The sequence below is a fragment of the Passer domesticus genome, chromosome 1, assembly GCF_036417665.1.
Source record: "Passer domesticus isolate bPasDom1 chromosome 1, bPasDom1.hap1, whole genome shotgun sequence".
In the NCBI taxonomy this organism is placed as follows: domain Eukaryota; kingdom Metazoa; phylum Chordata; class Aves; order Passeriformes; family Passeridae; genus Passer; species Passer domesticus.
This window is the reverse complement of record NC_087474.1, coordinates 99,266,243-99,287,460: the sequence shown is the minus strand read 5'-3', so window position 1 is coordinate 99,287,460 and position 21,218 is coordinate 99,266,243. Positions and strand designations below refer to the sequence as shown.

General features: G+C 39.2%; 1 protein-coding gene across 1 annotated transcript in view; it reads right to left on the bottom strand.

The window, feature by feature from the left end:
• Nucleotides 1-667: 667 nt before the first annotated feature.
• Nucleotides 668-21,218, bottom strand: part of GALNT12 (polypeptide N-acetylgalactosaminyltransferase 12) — a 46,174-nt gene continuing 25,623 nt past the window's right edge. Inside the window, exons 6-10 of the mRNA XM_064431002.1 lie at nt 20,241-20,417; nt 17,696-17,827; nt 10,902-11,015; nt 4,756-4,911; nt 668-2,409 (exon numbers count right to left, since the gene is read on the bottom strand). Coding sequence (XP_064287072.1) covers nt 2,272-2,409; nt 4,756-4,911; nt 10,902-11,015; nt 17,696-17,827; nt 20,241-20,417 — 717 coding nt within the window. The 3' untranslated portion in view covers nt 668-2,271. The remainder of the gene's footprint in view (nt 2,410-4,755; nt 4,912-10,901; nt 11,016-17,695; nt 17,828-20,240; nt 20,418-21,218) is intronic.

The following is a 21,218-nucleotide window of genomic DNA, read 5'->3' as shown; positions in this document are numbered from 1 at the left end:
ATAAAAAATGGTAAGTGGAGGGACTATAAGGCCAACACAGAGGGAGCAAGCTGGTGGCATTGCTAATGTTCAATGTTTGCTTTTGAACTCGAGTGTGTTTGTCTAGCAAATATGCAAGCCAGGCTGGCAGGTTTGCTGGCATATGTGAAAACATCTTAGCTGCAGGAAGCCAAAAACATCAATACTTCCCTCTAAACAAGGGCAAAGTGAAAAGATGTATAGGAAATAATTTCCACTTACAAAGTTTCACTTGCATACCACCATCTGAAGATGAAATCTTGAAATCTCAAGACTCAGAAAACCTCACTGAGAGTGGAGGTCAGTGAGAGCTTTGGCTGTGATTCCAGTAGCTGGGCTTTTATCTGCCACTAACATTGTTCAATCAGCATTCAAGAAGGCAAAGCAGAAATTAATAGAAAATTCTTGCTGTTCTCTCAGGCAGCCACTCACTTTTGATTTGTGGCTGCACAAAGTATAAACCACTGCTGCTACCAGGTGAACAGAAACATTACTGAGTTCAGGAAACAGAACTTGAGGTACCATAAAATGAAGCTGTCTTCTCCCAAGTGCTGCAGGGATCTGGGCCTAAGAGATCAGCAAAATTATTAAATGAAAACCACCGACCACAAGAAAAACAAATAGGGGATAAGACATTTCCCACTCCCACTACTGAATCACAAAGTATTTTATTAAGTCTAACACCAGTTTCATCAGTCTAGCCCACAGAGACAAAATTTCAAAGGTGCTCACAGAAACCTTCTATTTACATGGGTAAGAAAGACCTTGAAAGAACATGTAAACATGTATCTCCTACAGGCAGAAACCCTCCCCCCACACCCCAATCATATAAATAGGTATGCCAAAATGGCATGAGCTTATGGGGATTCAAAGGAAAAGCTGTACATTTTTTATAGAAAACATGAACAAAAGCAAATAACAAAACACATACCAAACTAATCAAAAGAGATGCCCAGAGTTCTGGGGGAAAAAAGGTTGATATTTTCATCCTTCTACATATAAGCATTCCTTCATCTGACAGGGAAAGAAACTCTTCTTATGAGCTGAAACCCTTCTAATCAACATGGTAATGCTGATGGTTGATGGCCAGACACATTGCTATACAAACACTCCTTTCTGGTTGGGCAAGGCAGATCCCACACACCAGGGCACAAACCATCCTGTACTGCTGCAGATTACACCCCCCATTTTCAACAGGACCACATGAAAGGTCAACTCATCTAAAAGGAGCTCCCAGACAAAATACAAGTTATACCTCAAAGTCAATAATTTTTGTATTAATATTAGCTGAATTTCACAGAAATCAGTTGCAAAACCATTTTTAAAATATAATTGTTTTTGCATGAATCATTTAAAAACTTAAATGTTAAGATTCATTTTCTCTGTAATGTTGAAATTTTTACAAAATAATTATTGATAGGTCTTATATTGAAAGTATTATGCACATTGAAATTCCACACAACATTAAAGTTGGTTGTGGATTCTAGAACACAGCCACATAGCTGGGCCCATATGAATCTAAATAGCTTTTCCCAAAGCATCATCTTTAAATATTGTTGCCTTCTGCCTTTAAGAAAGATGAGAAAATCCCCATTTTACTTCCAAACCAATCTTAAGCATGATTAGAAACTTGTCGAGTGCCATGAACATCTAAAATTGTCAGACTATTTAAGCTATAGTATTGTCAAGCATGTGCAATTTGTATGCAACTAGATTGTTATTTGTGCAAAAACATGCAGACATACTCTGCCTTTACATGTAAATCCACACAGTCTTCAGTGAGGGCTTTGTGGTAGTCACTTAGGGCAGAATATGGCCTACATTTACTTTCTTGGTATTTAAAAGACAAGAATAATTATTAACTACTATGTGTTAAAAGACCCAACTGCAGAATGTTTTAGTAGAAAAACAAACATTTTAAGTTATCGGCAGATTAACATTAGTGCAATTTTTTGATTGCCTTACTTCCACACAGTAGATTTTAAAAAGTCACTTGTAAAAAAACCTAAGACACTTCAGAAGCAGTTATGTAGCTGCCAAATAAAAAGGAGCAGATTCTGTGGCACTTTATGAAGCTCTCAATACTTAGTGCCTTCTAAAGCTCCAGGAAACAAGATCCAAGGCTTGTCAACTAATTACAGTCCTTTCCATACAAAAATATATCACTTATGAGCTTTTCAAAAGGCTGACTAACTGCTGACTAGAAAGAGCACATGTTTTTTGTACTCAGCTATATCCCAGACAACATCTGAATCAACTTCTTTCTTTGAAGAACCATTTTTGATAGTCCGAGTTGGTACAAGGTCGTAACAATGGTGCTGGGTTCCCATTGTAAGCGTTTGCCTCGGCTTGTACACACTTCTGGGTTTGTGGGTGAAACAAGGTACCATCCTACAAGAGACAGAAATAAAGTTCGCTTTTCAGGTCTCAAAAATTGCAGACATATCACTGTGGTTTAAGGTAAACAAATAAATATCCCACATATCCTTCCAATGGGGTTGTGTGGTAAAGCATAACTTGAGGATGTCTGAAACTTTATCAAAAGATCCCACTTTTAAACTTACGTAAACTGACATCACCATTGCTTTAGAGTGACTCATGAAATGGCATCTCAGCCTGTAAAGAATGGGCTAACATTTGTTTTTATTGTCTTTTGTTACTGGACCAGAATATGGCAGAAAAGAACTAAGCCAAGCACAAGCATTACCCAAATGCATAAATTCATTACATGTCTTGTAAATAAAAGGTAAATATTGTTCATTAAGCATAAATGTTGGAAATATTTTAGCAAGAAATTTTCCTGTCTCTTTGTAGGTTATATTTTTGGTGGAAAAAGTAAAAATATCTAAGTGTGCCCCTTGTCTGCAGATGTGTGTGGAGTTCACTTGCTTTCTGAAAGGCAGTACAGCTGCCTCAGAGGTGTAAGGTCTGACAGGCCTACACAGTCAGATTCCCTAAAGAACACATTTTGAGACCTCAGGCCCTTTTTTTATGTTTATCTCCAATTCAAGTCTCTGGTTCCAGTCCAGGAGCACTGTCAGCTAGGATAGTGAGCTGCAAAAGGGCAGCACAGCCAGCCGTGGAGGACTGCCCTGCTCTGAGGCCATCCCCTTGGCCTGGGTACCACTCCTACATGCAAGCATCTCCAAGGCCCTTGGCAGACTTGAAGGAAAAATGCCAATATCTTGTTTCTATCCATAGCCCTGACTCCTGTGGAAGTCTGCTCCTTCCCTCATCAGGAATGTTGCACTTAATTGCATCCTGAGCCACAGCTCCTGATGCCCAGTAGCGTGTGCTTGCTCACAGACTTGCTGACAGATTCAGCTGCAGAATTACTTTCTTGCTTCCGTCACGATAATTCAAATTTTAGAGCGGGTTAATTAGTGTCCATCTCACTCATTTTTGACTCAGTGTCCGCAAGAACTCAATTCTTGCCAAGCTGCTGGGAAGGCTGCTCAAATCTTTGATTATGCTCCATCCATAAAGACAGCTGTCTGACACCACTATGCACAAAGCAAAAGAAATGTGGTGCTGACACCTCACTCATCACTCGCCTTGAAAGGTGGAGACCGGCAGTTTTGATTTAGTGCAGCAGCAGAAAAGGAATTGGAGCAGAGAAGTACATTCAAATCACACATAGGCACAGAGTGATCATGAAAAAGAAAATTTAAAGTAATTCCTAAAGTCTCAGCTGATAAATTAATGGTTAGGAATACAGTGGTAATAGATGCATTCAGTAATTTTTAAAATTTTTTCTTGATTTGAAAATTTCAGTTTTCTCGATTACTTCTGGAAGTGACTGAAGATCCTTCAATATGTGTCATCTTAGAGATTCATGTCTATGACTGAGCAATTTTGTTAAAAGACAACATTAAAAATGAAACATCATTTATAAAGTCAACCTTTTAAACATTTTTATTTAGTAAAATCACTATGAGCTTCAGTCTGGACTAGATTTAGGGAACGGACAGTAACTTCCATCTTATTTTTTTAGAGTTTACCCTGCTACCTATCACTGCTGGTAGTATCGAAGTGTGACATTTGTCAGCCATGGAGCCTGTAGGGATTAGATGCATTATGCAGACACATTATGTAAATATACCATTTTGATATATTATGTGACCTTTTCCATTAGCCAAATAACAACACTCCAGAACCTGACCAAGGCCATCATTTTTCATCCAGCGTATTTTCTCTCAGGCATCCAGGAGCTTCTTTACAGATTCAAAACCACTAAACACAAGCCTTTCTAATATCATGTAGAGGCAGCTGCTTAAAAGCAGGAAAGAGCACAAAGTAATGGTGATGTGTGAAGAATTGGGGATATATGGTAATATAAATATTGGGCAATAAGTCAATGAAAAGAGAGCAGAAGTAGGCCAGCCATATGACTGGCTGGGGAAGGGCTATATTGAAGCACCTCAATCTCAGGAGAAGACAGTAGGGGCAATGTGCAAGAGAGAATGTTCCCAGCCTCCTTGATGTTAACAAGGGTGCTTTCCTTCCTCTAATCTTCCTGTTCTTTATGACTGGAATACTCTTTGCCTGCTACCCTGTTTCTGTGTTCAGATGTTAGAAGCCAATGTAGCCTATTTCTCCCAGAGACCTGTGCCAGTGTTGTGGCCTGCACGATGTCTATGCAGTAAGATAAAAATTTTAAAAATTCAACAAATCTCCTTCCACCCACTCCCCCCCCCAAAAAAAAAAACACAACCAAATCCAAGCAGGCACACTTACCTCTCTGAAAATAAACTTCTGGTTTTCAGGAACACTGTGGGCATTTTCTTGACACAAGTACATCGTCAAGTAGTCAGTCCCTGAATCGACCGCTGCGCAGACTTCTGGTTGTCGCGTGTTGTAACGTATTTCATTATGGGATGTGTACTCAAAAAACTACAAACCCAAGAGAAGAAACAAAGGATGGCAGTCATTTCATATGTACACAGAGAGTGTTTATAAAGAAGTGTACACTAAGAGACTATAATTAGGTTCACGAATAAAAGTTGCTGCTGTGAAGAGAAATTCTGCCAGAAATATTCAAGTGTCCTTAACTTCTACTGCTTACTATTTTACAGAAAATCAATCTCATCACAGCACTGCTTTACTCTTGTAGCACTTAAATGTCACAGAAAACAGGCATTCCAGCATTAAAGAATTTCCAAAATTCAACTGCAATATTTAACTTTCACATGCTAGGCCCCCCTTAAAAATAGGATGGAAAACAGTTTCTGGCCTGACATTATGCCTTCTTAATTCAGTCATCACAAAGTAATATTTTGTTCTATGAAGTTGTAAGGTATTATTTGAAGCAAAACAGGTACAGCTGCTTTTAAATACAAAAAAAACTTCCTTAAAGACAATTTACTATATTTGATTGTTGCACAACATTTTGCAGAAGTGTTATAAACACACTCTGAAACTCTGGGCTTCTGTAGTGGCTATGGTGAAAGACTTCCTTAAAATTTTATTCTTATCATGGACATTTGCCAACTTTTGGACTTCATTAAAGAGTGGCAGAGTTTGAGAGTTGTTTGTATTTAGCAAGCTTATAAATAATTTAGATTACTATAGTGCACGGATGTGTGTTTAGATCTGATTTAGATTATACTCAATAAAGTAGAAGATAGTTTTATAAACATCAGAAAATTGCTTATTACCCATAGTACAGCTGCATTAGCAGAGACCAATAAAAGGATGAAGGAGAGAAGGAATCCTCTTTTGTTTTGTTTCCCCCCCTGGAGACTATAAGGCTTTGTGAAGGGGGCTGTACCAATTCAGAAATGTACATACTTGAACTTACCACAAAAACATCCTTAACAACCAGCAGGGCTAATAACCTTGATGAGGAGTTGGAAATGGAGTTTCAGTATAAACAGGACTCTGCTATTACAAATTCTTCAGCCATCCATTTCCAAGTGTAAGAGATCTGATCTGGACTACACTGATAATAGTTGTTTCATGAAATCTGCCCCTCCTATTATCACAATCAGGAATTTTTCTGTCAAGGTGGCTGTCACAGCCATACACCGACCAATGCCGCCCACTGCATCACCCTGGGGAGCCTCATGGCTTTTTTTTTTTTCCAGCAATGATGCAAGTGACTGACCCTTGCCCACCCCACCCCAGAATTCACCTGTTTGCCACCATTCATTCGTGGTAAGCCACAAAGGGAAATGAATGTTTTGTGAAAGCAACATCAAGTTTGAAGTCTCCCTGCTGACATAAGTCCCCAGAGACGATGATTTTCCCTTGAAACCTATTGCTAAGATCTGTTTCTACAGTGTAGGTTGCACTACTTTTACATTTGCCTTATGCAAAAAACAAACCAAAAAAAACCCAAACATTTCATCAATGACAAAAGTAAATTGTGTGAATATTGGTCCTATTATTATAATTTACCCTAACAGGCAGCAGCTACTCCCTGGCCTTTTGGCTTTATTTCCAGGTTCAGTATCTGATTGACACATGGAAAACCCACTACTTTGGGCACCACAGTGAGCTACAGGGACATGCATTTTAATCCTATGGCTTGTGAATAAAGAAAAAGCCTCAGTTCTGCTCAGTTGTGTGTGCATGGACACTTTTTACAGCTGCCACTTTCACAAAGCCATATTTAGAGCCTTGCTCATTAGGGGATTTATTAGATATAATAACTCTTTAGCAATTTGTATTATAAGTGAAAGCCTGCAAGCTGCTGACTGTACCAGATGCGTCAAGAATAAACAGAGCAGCTACTAGATCAGAGCATTTCTTACTACTCATATCTTTCCTGAATGATCTCTCAAGGACTTGCACCAGATTCCAAAGAAGAGCAAGTAAAATGGTTAATTTCTGGATAGCTTTAAGGAATGGGGTTATAATACTAACAATCAAGCACTCCTGCCTTGTTGCCCAATGAACATAGCCAGTTCATTACCCTACACTGCTTCAAACTGAATAAATACTTCAGGCTTTGGGCTTTTCCAAGCTCTAGTAATGAAATAAACATCTTCCTCCTCAAGAGGTAAAGTGTTTTTTAGTTCTCTCTTCTTGCATTCTGTCAGCAGAAAGGAAGCACTTTCAAACTAATCCATGGCCCAATAACTAGTAGCCTTACTGCATTTCTTTCCTTCTGAGAATCAGTAGAATCCCTTAAGTGCTATTGGCAAACTTGATGAGGCCTTTCTCCCAGTGTCTCTGGCTTCTGGACAAACTACAGGATTTGTCCATACACTACCTCAGCTGCATCAGTGTGTCTCTGGTACTGGGCCCAGCAGCAGATTTCGGCTACCTCACTGGACCCTGAAACACACTCTCATCCTTCTCTGTGCCTGGCTACTGTTGTTTTGCATGTAGGAAAAAGTTTGTGCTTGATGGGTAGAACCAGTAGAGAGGTTACCAGGTCTGATACTCTTTTCTGCTGAAAATCCAAGGGCTTTGCTAACTTCTTTGTTTCTCTCTCGCTATTTACATGAAATGTATCAGCTCCAAATGGGAATTCTGGGAAGAACACTGTCAGTCAGTGTGTTCCCATTCTCTTATCACATCAGGTTGATTTCTTGCCATCACGTATCGGTGCCCTCTGTATTACTTCCCAGCCATACCCAGAAGGCAAAGGGCTTCATTGGTGCTCAATTTCCAAGCCTTTAATTCTCCTATGTGGGGAAAATATTCCCACAAAACATAAGCAGCCTGAGTTACAATCAGTAGCCAGTGTCTTACACTAAAGGAGCAAAGCAAACCCTCTCAATTAGACCATGGATTCAAGAAAGAACAGCAACAATCTACCAGGAACTTTAGTTTTCTGAGAGTGATTTTATTCACTGTGATGTAAAACAGGAGCAGGTGCTGGACCTTATAAATAACTAAGAGCACAGTGCTCTCTCCTCTCAGCACAGTGCACACAGATACTCAGAGGTCACCAAGTGGAGACTTGTTGCCAGTGAAAAGTTTTGAAGTTGTTCGCTACATAAACAGCCTCCTGCCTGTGGTGTGGGACAGGCAGGGAATGGGAGCGAAGCTTGCTAAGGGCTTGCTGGTAAAACTCTATATAGGTAATGAGTGGAGTGAACAAACTCACAGAAAAAAGGCAGGAAGAGTTTGGGATTAGGATGGCAGATTCCCTTCCAAGGGGCCAAAGAGAAATTAAGGGCTGCCTGCTGTCAGTAAACATCTCTGAGACTCTGTGGTTGTTGGTACTAGAGGATGACCAAACCTTGCCACAATCATTTCATCAGCAGATAGTGATGGACATAAATGTGGAAGACTTGAGTGTTTTGATCCTGACAGTGTCATCTGTCAAAGGATTTACACCACAAGGAACAGCCTGCTACCTTTTCAGACTCAATGTCAAGAAGACAGTGGGATGGGAAAGAAATGGAGAGAAAAGTCCTGCTGGTAGGTTTCACAGCTATTGGTGAGCCAGAAAAGGGAGCTGCAAGTCCAGTAACCCCAACTTCATTTCCCACCTCAGTTGTGTTCCTACATATTTTCTTATTTTAGTCTTTCTCTATTCCTCCACCCACAACTCTTCCTGCTGTCCACTTGTTCTCTTGCAACTACCTATCACCCCTACTTATGCCCCCCCATTGCCAGCTGATATCTCAGCTCCCACATTCAGTAACCCTGCCCCTTCCACTAAAATATTCTCCGGTTACTCTTTTTGGTTCACTCCATGTCCTACTCTTTCCTCCATCGCACATGCCCTGCTCATCACCTGTTGCTCAACCTGTCACAAACTACGTTGTCACCTTGGCCCTTTCTCCCTGGCTCCTGCCAGCCCTCTCATGCCTTTTTGCCCATTTCACTAATCTTGTTTAACCCATTTCCTGTGTTTGGCCTTCCCTCCTCAGGCTCTGCAGTTCTCTCGAGTCATCTCATATTTTCCTTTATTGGTTTACATTGCAGTCAGGTGGTTTCTCCATTCCTTCTTCCTCCTCCTGCTTGGGTGCCAGCAGAGGGAGCGGTTTGCACAGTTCCCAGAGTGTCGCTGCTTTCAGCCCTGCCTACACGGCTGCACCGCACCATCAGCAGAGATGGAAGAGCATTAATACCCAGTGATGTGATATCTTGCAGTAAATTCAGCTAATCTCCTAGTGCTAGCTAAACAAAGAATAACTGTAAAAATGTCATCTCATGACGATTCATCTCTGAAGTGTACTTCTTTTTTGCTTTCACCTTTTATCTTATTTCTTTATTCTTTCTTGGGGAAAGGGATAAAATTTAAGCTAACTCTTTTTGCTCAGAGTAATGCAAAAAAAAAAAAAAGCAACCCCTTTCCTCTCTGTAATCTGCAATACAAGGAAAAATATATCTATAAATACCTTTGTCATGTTAGCATGTAATCCTATATATCAAATGCTTCTTAATCCACAAAAGCTGTCAATGTTACTTATAAGAAAGTGACTTGACTGGGTTATCTGATTATTAACTTTTCTATAGATCTATAGAAGTATTCCTAACTTCTGCAAGAATTTGAACTGAGGGAGTAAACAGGGTGAGGTGGGGCTTAGCATAATTAGCATACTACTGTCAGTATTGAGATCCTTTGGCTTTTATGGTACAAGATTCTCCCCCTGCCTTCCCCTGTATCTTGGCCTTAAGGATGGAAATATTGCAAAACTTAAGACATAAATCAGATATGAGCTAATAAATAATATCAAATAATAGTTACAATACTTTAGGCAATAAACTTGCTATCAGCAACAAATCTATTTCCTTTTAAGATCTGAGGTACATTGTTTTTTCTTTCCTCTTTCTCATGTAAAGTGCAATTCATATTAGAAGCTTTCTCCCCAATACAGATTTGATTTACACTCCTCAAGCTTTTATGTTTTGGTTTTTTTTTTAAGCAGAGTTCAGGACGATAGCAGATACACTGCTTAACTGTCACATCTCTAGTTTCTTTCTTTCTTTTGTTTTCCCTTTTTTTCCTTTTTCCAAACAATCCTGTTTGGATTAATGTTTGGATTAATTTCATTAAAAAAGGACCTAAACAGTCAAGCCACCCAAGATGTCACAGGGTTATGTACAAGAGGTCTCACAAGACCTTTGGTACTCAGCACTGATGAGACCATATCTCAAGAACTGTGTTTACTCTAATCTGGGTTAGAAGCCAAAAATCAAGATAGACAGGCAAGTACATACCCTACATCAAACATCAAGCTTCAATTCTGGAAGGTGGTCACTCAAAACTATGCAAAACCAGCCGTTCTAACTTGGCACACAGTGCCCCACAACACTTATGGCATTATGCAGAGGGGCTTATAGGTATCAAAATTAACGACAGCTGCACACAGTTTCAGTCAACATGGAGAAAGAAAACAGCATTTTTGGCATCAGAAGTTAAAAACAAGGCAGTAAGGATGACAGTATTAAAGAGAACTCCCGCTCTCCTGGACTGTGGAGCCCAACCAAGGAGGATATTTCTGTAGAAGGACAGGAGAAAATGTGGTCTAAAACCTCTTGGGTAGTTAGACAAGCACCACGAGGAAGAGACATGATGACAGACCCAGGTGGAACTAGATGAGGTTTCCAGTGTTATTACGGGCTTTAGAGGCATGGACAGACAAAAGCTCAGAGGGGTTTTGGAGATGAGTGAGCACTGGCCTATGAGCACTATAGCTGCACCAATGTGCTATTAACCCCCGCTAATGAGCTCTGTGGAAAGGCATAATAAAGGTATGCATGAGTTCCCTGGGCGGGGTAGACATCCTCAGAATGAAGAAAATCTGACCTGAAGATACATCAGAAAAAAAAACATTTAGTGCAAGAATCAAAACTTGAACTAAGATCACCTTACTGTGGCAACACATTCTCTCAGCCCTATTGCAATGACTATACCATACTTCCTTACATTACAACCATAAGTGTTAGTCAAAATAAAAATAAAACATCATTCTTACCTGATTTTGTCCCATGCCATGGCATGGGTAGAGTATGACCCTCTGTCCAGTTACTTGATGTTCATTTGTAGGGTTATAATCAAAGCAGAAGTTTTCCATTCCTCTATTCTTCAACTAATCAAAACAAAAGAATATTTTAAAATATTAGTCTACAGTAAAGAACACATTCTGTAGTCACTCTGCACCCATCCTGATGGGCTCTGACATTCATCCCAAAGGTAGTGGAATAAAAGTAAAGCAAATGGAATAGATCAAAGGGATGAAATGGTAACATCTCTCAGATTAATATGAAATAAAACTGGACCATCTTGACTTGGAGCACTGAAGCAGCCAGACATGATGGCTTCCCCTAGGAATGACACTGTGTTCCAATGTATTTGCAAAGGAAGTGGGTAGAAACTATGAAAAAGTGTGTTGAAACCCAACAAGCCAGCAACTCATGCAGAACAAAAGAGTCTGCCATGCCTTTTTCCCCCAGGATCTACTTGTTCAATTTTCTTATGAAAAGATGACTACATACTTTTCTCAGTTTGTCAAATGGGAAATGTTAGGAGGATTTGTTCTCAAAAGGACTCCAGTACCCTCTTGAGGCAGAACAAGCAGACAGATTTTAGGATCAGAAATCTTGAAAGTGGGCAAAAATATATGTTTGGAAAGAGACACGAGGTGTGATACTAAATGCTCTTTACTCATGTTGCTGATCTCTGATAGAAGAGGTGCATGATGTCTAGATTAAAATTTTAAAATATTAAATTAGCTAATTTTAAAAACAGGCTAGTTAACAAAGATTTGCATTTAAGTATTCAGGAGGCAAAAGTAACTAAAAATAATTTAAACAATCACATACCCACTGATTGCTGGTATTAGCCACATAACAAAATTTGAAAACACACAGAGCAGAATAGGTTTGGTAAACAAGAAGCTGAATGCCCCTGTTGCTGAGTGTAATTATATCACAGACAAAAAGAATAGGCAGAGTAAATCTCAGAAGAGTTAGTTCAGCAAGGTGTAATTTCACTGCTCTTCCCTAGTCATGATAATCGTATCCTGAGTTCTTAATGTGGAAAATGAGTGGACACATAGGGATTGCAGGCAGCTAGAACTAAACAAACAAGACAAACCCTGTGGGGCCTAAACCCACCACAGAGCAAACCACACAAGCTGGAAAATTAAATACTTGTGTTCTGTATATGTTTTCTTTGCCAACTTCTACTTTTAGTGCTACCCAACATCTTCTTTCCACTGCCTTGTGCTCACTCTCACATTAGACCACTGCAACCTCCTTGGACAGTCAAAATAAAACATTTTGTTTACTTTCCTAATGGGAGACAAGAATTACACTTAGAAAAACAGGAAAGAGAAGTGTCTTACATAGACTATTTTTAACACTGCCATGGAACTACATAAACCAAACAATAAGCTTCTCATGTTTCTACATTCTACATCAGGAAACATCAACCTAAAAGTCATAACCACTTAAAATGGTAATTTTATCTCTACAGTTGTTGTTGTCAGCAGCTGTCTTCAGGACCAGAGGGTCTCCCATTAGTAGTTTTAATAACATATGACTCTGCCTGATTGTCTACTGGCAGCAAAGCCCTTATCCATGGTGCCCTTCCAGGCAACCCTATGACTTCACTAGTGCTCTTGGCCATCAGCCCCTGGCACATGCTCAAGTGTGAGCTTCCTTTTGGGAAATTTTAAATAATCTGTTTGAATATGCCCTGCACCACCAGAACTACAGTAACTCTCATATGCATATTACTCAATGCCCAAATGCACAAAGCAAAAAGATGTGTGAAAGCTTACTAAACTTAAGCTCCATTTCAGATGGTTTGAAAATGAGGCTGTGCTCCAGGATGCTACCATGTATGTTCTCTCCTTTTTCTCTTTCATGCACAAATGCTTGCGATACATGCCGACATCTTCCTACATGTACAGGGTCTGTGTGGTTCACCTGTTTTTTTTGTCAGACGTTGGTAGATATGCCCACACTTCATCAGGAAGCCTAATAGGTATTCAAGACCTAATTAGTGGGAATAGCATATTCTAAGCTTTTAAATTATCTGATCTGAAATGACACAGAAAAATTTGAAAATCTGGCTGCAGCACCATGTATTAAAAAAACTCAAAAAAACCCATACACACCTGCCCTCTGTTCCAAGGTAGAAAAAAAGTATGAGAGAATTTGTGAAATATTTTTCTCTTGTTAAATGAGAATATACAGTTTCTTTTATGTGCAAGAGCTCTATCAAAACAGTGATCATCCACTCATTTCTGAAGCTATGTTTATTCCCACATCCACCATAAACAAATCATGCAACAAGAACAAAATTTTCTCTGTGACTTACCTTAGTTCTTTTCAGAATGCTGCATTAGAGAAACAGAAGCAAGAAAAAATGTTGATCACCTTGCCATTAAAACACATTGTTCAGATCTAAAACAATGTACCCATGCAGGACTATCAGCTGTGGTTTTTTACAGCATTTGCCTCCTATTGAAACATTGCTATTGAAACTAAAGGTGTCACTCTACATGCCATTTAGTTACCACTGTTGGAGGCTGAGATAGGTAATAAACACCAGCTACCAAGATATTCAGCAGACCTCAGCCTTTATTGCTAGGAGATATTTAAATCTATTGTTTCCTAATATCTGGACACTTGCATATAACTACACAATACAGATGGCTTTCTATAAATAATTCCTAGTTTGATAAAGTCCATTGTAAACAAATCATCAACAACAGATTTTTGACATTAAAACTTCATTGCATTAGTTGATAAGTATGGCCAGTGGAGTCCTGCTAACCTTTCTCTATATCCACAAAATAGATCAGAATCCTCTTTATTCTGCCAGTGACAATGGTGCTGATCTGTTAGTGATACGGACAGATGATACTGTGGGATGCAGTAAGATATGAATTTGCAGCAAGCCAAAGAGCTTCACCAGTACTGATCAAACATCAGCTTTTACCTCAAAGGTAATCCAAGCAGTCACAGGGAATGATTCTACTGAGTGAATGCTATTTTCATATCACTTGTTAACTTCTTAAGGGCAATGCTGAAAAGGGCATACAACACTCATGACTAAAACCCTCTGAAGGAAGGTGACACACTGCAGTTGGATTCATTGGCTCATCCCAGCAAGCCCAAATCTCCCTGGGAAGCTCAAAAAAGTATAAGCGTGTGGTTCAGGCAATGGTGTATTCACTACCAAATGCTTGAATTTCTTCCACTTCTTTTTACAAAGCCTCTCCCTAGCTTTCAGAGGTGGTACAGCCAGCCAAGTGGTGCATATTTTCCTGTGATGGGCATAAAGGTCTCCAGGTCTAATCAGTCCTAATCTTGGCTACCAATTCAATCTCAAGTGGCAGCTCTCCAAATTGGATTATACTGCAGTTTTAGAGGTATACCCTAGAGAAGGGACCCTGATACCTCTGAGTACTTGAAGCTCCAGTCATGCAGTATCTTTGATTACACAATTTAAACCACATAGCTCTCTTCTTCTGCAAGCCTGTCCATATATATCATGTGTTCTTTAGATAATTTAAATAATTGTCTCTTTCATGTTGCAGTAAAACAAAATCCTTTGCAGTTTAAAATCTTCCTTCCAATTTTTTTTAATATTATTACCTAGTCTAAATTGAAAGAAAATTATGACTGAGCACTTGAAAATGAAGACGAGATAGTCTTGGAGGAAAACGGGGAAGGAAGCTGTCAAAAGAAAAATTCAAGTTTTTGATTTCTCAACTGAGTCAGTGAGAGATGCCTTTACCAACAGAAGGCAGAGAGACCAGACAGAAAGTCCCAGCACAAGACATCTATCAGCTTACTTGCTTTACATTCAGCTGAAAGAAATATCAGCTAGAAACTGAGAAAAACAAAGAAAAACTTATCATGTTACATCATTGTATGGCCTCATCACCAAGTGATCAAACTTACAGAAAATTACAGTAAAATCCTGATTTTTGTGTCACCACTGTTTCGTAAAAACAATCTTGATGCCAGACTTAAAGCCAAATTCACTGACTGACCATAATCTTTATCCTTGGATATGCTCCTCAATGCCAGCCATACTTAATACATACCTCAGAAGAGAGAAGAGCACTGACTGTTTCCTTGCTTTGCAGCTGTGCCTTTCCACAGTCACTGATAACGTGAAAAGATCACAGAGCTGCCCAGCTCATCTGTCTTTATCCAGCTGCACAATGCAGAGATTTCACCACACTAATACTGAACACAGCAGCTGGCTCAGAGCTCTTCCTACAGACGCCCACACCATCCCTTCCCAGGGTAGTTAGGATTTGTAAGCTGAGTCTCTGCTGTCCAGGTGGGCAATCTGTGCAGAGCTGGGGCTCAAGTCTTGTTACAATTTCACACCTACCTACTGGCCATAAGTGCATGCTCAAGGATAGCCAAATCAGAGGCTGTACCAGAAAAAGACACATCAGTGTGCTACACCAGAGCCTAAAAGGTATTATCAGCCTTTCCAGAAGTGCTGACATCTTATTATTGAAATTATTCAAGGCAGAAGGTTCATGTCCCACAAAGTTCCAAAGCTGCATGAAGCCCAAGGAGCAGCAAGAAAATATTTATCTTTTTTATAGGTCTCAGGCAGTTTACAGGAATGCAATCATGTCTCAGGCAAAAAGGTTCATAATTCAGTATGTTTAAGTAAAGTTTGAGGCAGCTAACTTTTTAGATAACCAAGGGTAGTATGGATATTTTCATCTAAGTATCAAGAAAAAAAAAATGTAGCTTAATCAGTGATGTGCACTGAATGCTGCTCAATAATTCTTGACTCCATTTGAATAACACATGGCTGACTTATAGGTAAACTTAGAAATATTTTCAACTTCAGTACAAAAGTAAAAATACTTTTAAGGGAGAAAAAAATCTCCATATTCCCTTGTATTCTCTTTGAACAATTAAATAATCTCACACTAAGTTGAGCTGTTATCAAAGCTGACACTTTTAAATACAGTATTTTTGAGAACCAGAAAAGCCCTACACAGCTAAGGCGGGAGTGAAGAACACCATCAGTGATTCATTGAAGCTAGCAGATGGGACTCAATATCCACAAATCAGCTGAATCAGTAGGTGTCGTTTCTGCACTCTCAGTTTCTCAGAGTACAACCATATTTCCATCACATTTTAAATTCTTCCTCCCCCCCAAAAATGGTGTATTCTCATTATGCTCACAACTAGATGACAGCATTTATGAATTGTTTTTAGAGAAATATATAGAGCACACCTAAATTACACTCTAGATACCTCAAGCAGCTCTGAACAAGAGTTATTATTTCTAGGTACTGTCAACTCCTTGCCTGAAGATGACAATTAAATCATGAAAGAAACTGCACAAATCCCTTCTCTTTGCTGTCACTGGCACCAGTCTAACCCTTTCTTTTGGAGGGAGAAGGATGGAGGTGGAGAGAAGGTAAAATTCCTGAAATGCTCCTGGAAGGTAAGTCTTATAATACCTTACTGCTTCAACTGTCTCAGAACTTACCAGTGGCAATCCAGCACAAAAGAGCAAAAACAGAACCAATGTTGTACCAGGGTTTGTTCAAGGTACTGGATGATGTTGGGTAACACCTTTCACACCAGTGATCACACAGAGATACCACCCTCTCCTGCAGGCTCCAAGACAAATGGAGGAGGGTGGCAATTCTCCCAGAGGCTCCTAAGGGATTTTCTGACAACTGCTGCCCTCCCCATGGGAACTCCCACAGCTCCCCAGGGGAAACCACAGCATTTCCACATTAGGATCTATTTCAACAAGTTACAAAGCTATTAGGGCAGACTGTGGGGAGACTTCGTTCCTGAATGTTCTGTTTGTCCACAGAGATCAGATTTTTTTTCTCTTTCCTGAAGGAGATTCAGCAGAGGCTGAATAACTTGGGGAAGGGTAGATGACAGCTAGACAAGAGCTGGATGTGATGATGCAGTGTGGGAATGCAGCTTAGCTGGATCTGCAGAGTGATTGAGTTACCAGCAAAAGTACTTTTAAGTCAATGTGGCATTTGGTAATTAGGAAGGTATTTCATGCATCCTGGTGGAAAGGTGCAGTTTTGTTTTCTTAACATGCAGCAGGTATCTGGTGATTTTTCAGAGGAAACAGGTACTTGCTGCATCATCTCTGCCTTCATCCCTTCCAGATGAGATTACAGTAATGTAATATACACAGAGCTATAGTTTATATTTATTTGTAATCTGCAAAAAGCATAAAGAGCTGTCAACTCTTAAAAGAGAAGCGGTTTCTGATATTGAACTCATTGCCTGTGCCCTTGCTGGTCTAAAGTGACCTTCAGATTAAAAATTAACATGTTGGTTTAATATACAGAATCCCCTATGATCTGGAAGCACTTAGTACCAGCTCCCTTTCCCATTGCCAGAGCATCATAGTTTTCATCAGATAAAATGTATGAACGTATGTTTAAAAGCACACTCCTTTTCAATTCAACAAAATAAAACACTTTACTGTTCTCTTTTTTTGTTACACAATGTTTCAATAAATAAAAATCACATCCTTTCCTGCCTTTAACAGTCCCAAGATGTCACTTAGGAGTAATTCATGACATTACCTGTTCTCCTACTCTGTCATAGAACTCCTTCATAAACAGTATTCCCTAAAATAAAGATTCCGATAAATACCACATTTTAAAACTACCAGTTTTAACTGAATTCTACCAAAATCCCAAACTGATTTAGGCACAAAAACACCTTCACACTGACTTAGTAGGAGAGCTCAGAGAACTGCAAGTAGGTTCCCTTCTCAGCAGCCACGTACCATTCCAAAGAAGCCTGGTCTGTCCTCGGGTACGTGAAGTTCTGGATACACGTTCTCCAAAAACCATTTGAAGTCCTTACATTTCAGCTTCTCTCGTAGAAGTCTCCTTTCTGTCACATCTCCATATGGTTCCTGGGGAAAAAAAAAAAAAAGAAAAAAAAAGAAAGGAAAGGAAAGAAGAAAAAAAAATTAAAAATAAAATCCAGAACAGATGCTCTCTTTTAAATTATCTGTATACATTATTAGGAACCGTATGCTACAGTGATGAGTAGGACTTCTAGCCAGGAAAAATCACCATGTTTGGGTGCTGGATTTGATTTCATTATCCTTACATTTTTTAAATGCGGACAAAAAGGAATGGGAACTGTGCAAGTAGTACTTTAAAATATTCTAGAAGACAGTTTGTCTAAGAAAACTCCCTGAATCTGCAAGTGAGGAAGCCCTTGAACACAGATTGCTGGAGACTGAGAAGGCGTATTGGAAAATGAGACTTCCTTTAGATAGATAATTGAAAATCTCCAAAGCAGTGAATGAATCTTTAGGATGTTAAATTATACCACTACCCATTTGCAAATTACCTGTACAGTTTTACACTTAAGTGATTAAATTTGTGAAATCTGCTAATGCATCCTTTGAACTTCACCATTTTGGGGGGTGGGGAATATGAAATCTTAAACCTCCAGACAAAAGCTTTCATTGCAGACTTTTCCTTGTCTATGGATTGGAGCAGAGTCCACATCTTTTTATGTCTGTCTTCAAAAACCTATCTTCATATTGACTAGGGATTTCAGATAGTCAGGCATGAGAGAGCGTTTGCAGCCCCCAGATTTTTTCAGGTCACTTGACACAGTCTTTCATCAAACCACAAATGTATTTGCATTTCTCAAAGCTGTGGAAATACCACTGGAAACACAAAGCAGATGTAAAACAGAGATGCCTGTTTGAATAAACAAACAGCGTGACATATTAGCTCTGAGGTCTGAACATTAATCTTGAAGTGAAACTTCATGGAACCAATTTTTGCAGCCATAACATCAGGTACTTGCTGCATCATCTCTGCATTTTATGTTATGTTACAGAACTGAATATTTGGGTTTGATGAAGTAAAAAGGTCTGAACTCAACTGCTGCAACAAGTGGTGCACAGAGCATTATGGAAACCAAAGTTCATTGGCAGCAGCTTTGATATGGGGAAAAATATCCTGCATGAGTTTCAGCTTATATCCACTGTGTTACAATAAGCCAATACATGAAACTTTCAGTACTAACACACAAATATCCTTTAAAGTTAAAGCTCTGTCATTACAGACATAAGATGCCCACCACTTTACAAGACAAATTGTCAGCATTTATTGCTCTTTTTGTGTATGACAAGCTGAAATCAGCCTAGCGTTGCCTATGGGCGAATCCCATATTTCTCACTAAGTCAGACTCTGGTAATGCAACCTAAATGGCTTTTATGACATTAAAGTAAACCAATTATTACAAATGTGTGGACTATAATGATCTAATTACCCAATTTAATCCAAACAAACACAAGAGGAAAGCTAACCAAATTCATCTTCTCCAGCATCCTCCAGTGTATGTTTTAAAAGCCTCATGTTTTTAAGGGCAGTTTTCCCTTGCTGCGTCTATTGGGGTTGGCCACTAAAACAAGTGGGGGACTCCCTGTACCTCACACTGGTCCCTCAGGTCTGATCCAGTGCAGCTGGAGGCTGATGCTCAGCAGCCTATCCCAGGCACAAAACCAAAAAGGCAGTGTCTAGAAAACTTTTCATGCAAAGAGATCATGCTGGGGAGATCACGTACCTCCAGAAACAAGCAACAGCATACAGTGATTTCTCTGGGGTCTGAATTTCAGACCTTATGACAGAGGTTCATTTAATTAATTTCTAGACACTGTGAGAACCTTTCAGTGTTACTGTTTTCCAGCCTTCAGGCCCCTAATGATAAATATGTTCAAGTTATGAATTTGCACACTGCTTTACTGTTTTGACATACTCAGTTTTTACAGTAATAATCTCCTGCAACTAATGACCTTGTATTTTCATTTCAAAATAAAAATCAGTCCATCAGTCCAAAGTTTTACAATTATCACAAGATGGGTAATTTTGCTGAATATTATTACCATACTTTACATACAGTAGACATACCATGTTTACCTGAATGTCTACTGTCCACTGAAACTTGTTGATTTTTCAGTCATTAATTGTGTAATTCTTATTGAGAGTCCTGTATCAGCCATTCCACAGAAGTGCACATTTTAGACTAAAACAACTCCTCCTTGCTTTGATCATCCCACTTCATATTATTCTTTCATTTATTCATTTATTATGGACATAGATTGGGCCACCTTGTACTCTTACAGAATTTTAAAATTTTTCCAAAGAATTAAAAATTATACACTTATTCTATGTCTGGGAAAATATTTCAGAAGGAATAAGAAATAAACATAGAAAGTACTTCATGTTAAATATTAGCTTAGTCAATAGTTAGTAGGTTGAAAACAAATTCTGAAATTCCAGGAACAATGGAGTTGAACTCACCAGGCGAGCGTGTGGGTTTCGGTGGTAATAAAGTTGTTTATATTCATCCATCCACACTTCAGCTGCACGCACACTGTTTGCCAGAGCTTTGGCCCGTGAGTATGGAGCTTGTTTGGGGAAAACATGACCTACATGGGAGCAAGGATGGATCTCAAGACTTCCTCCACACTGCCATATCTGAGCAAAGAATTGACAGTGTGTATCATTAATTTTGTCTTTTGCACAATCAATGATATAGTAACAATAAGCCTCTGTAAGAATAACACTGTCTCAAGAATACCACACCATACTACAAGTAACACATACAATAATTTTGTGTCTCATTTGATGACTAAACTGAATAAAATTACATCCTTGTTGCTCTTAGTAATTTGCTCTGAGTTCACAAGGAGACAATCACTCTCTGGTTTTATCTGGAGTGCAATATTCCTTTCTTAGTTTTATTTTCTCATGATAAGATGTGGTCTGCAATATAAGTTATGCATATAAGTTACGCGGGCATTGTTTAAAAAAAAAAGTATGTTTCTTTTCCAAATTAACCACGTAAATAACTGTCTCAGAAAGAAACCATTAACTAATTCTTACTAGAAATCTCTAGTTCTAGATACCATCTATATATTCTACTGGAAAACTGACTTGACAACACAGGTAATCTTCCCATTTTGTACATTTACCAATCTAGAAGGGAGGCATAGGCGCCTGGTGATAAAATCCCACTAGCCTTTTCCACTGGAAAGCTGGGAAAGTACCCCAGACCCAATACATTAAAAGAAAAAGCCAAGTAATTATATAACTTATGGTGGTCCAACCAACAACAATGAAACAACCTCCCCCTCCTGCTTGGTGCCAAGGAAGTACTTGCACCCAAATGTGGAATTGGCAGATCCCTGCAAACTCTGTTCTTGTGCTCATGCTCCTGCCTCTCTGGCTCCCCAGGTTGGGAAATGTATAGCCTATGAGATAAAGTCCAGAAACAAC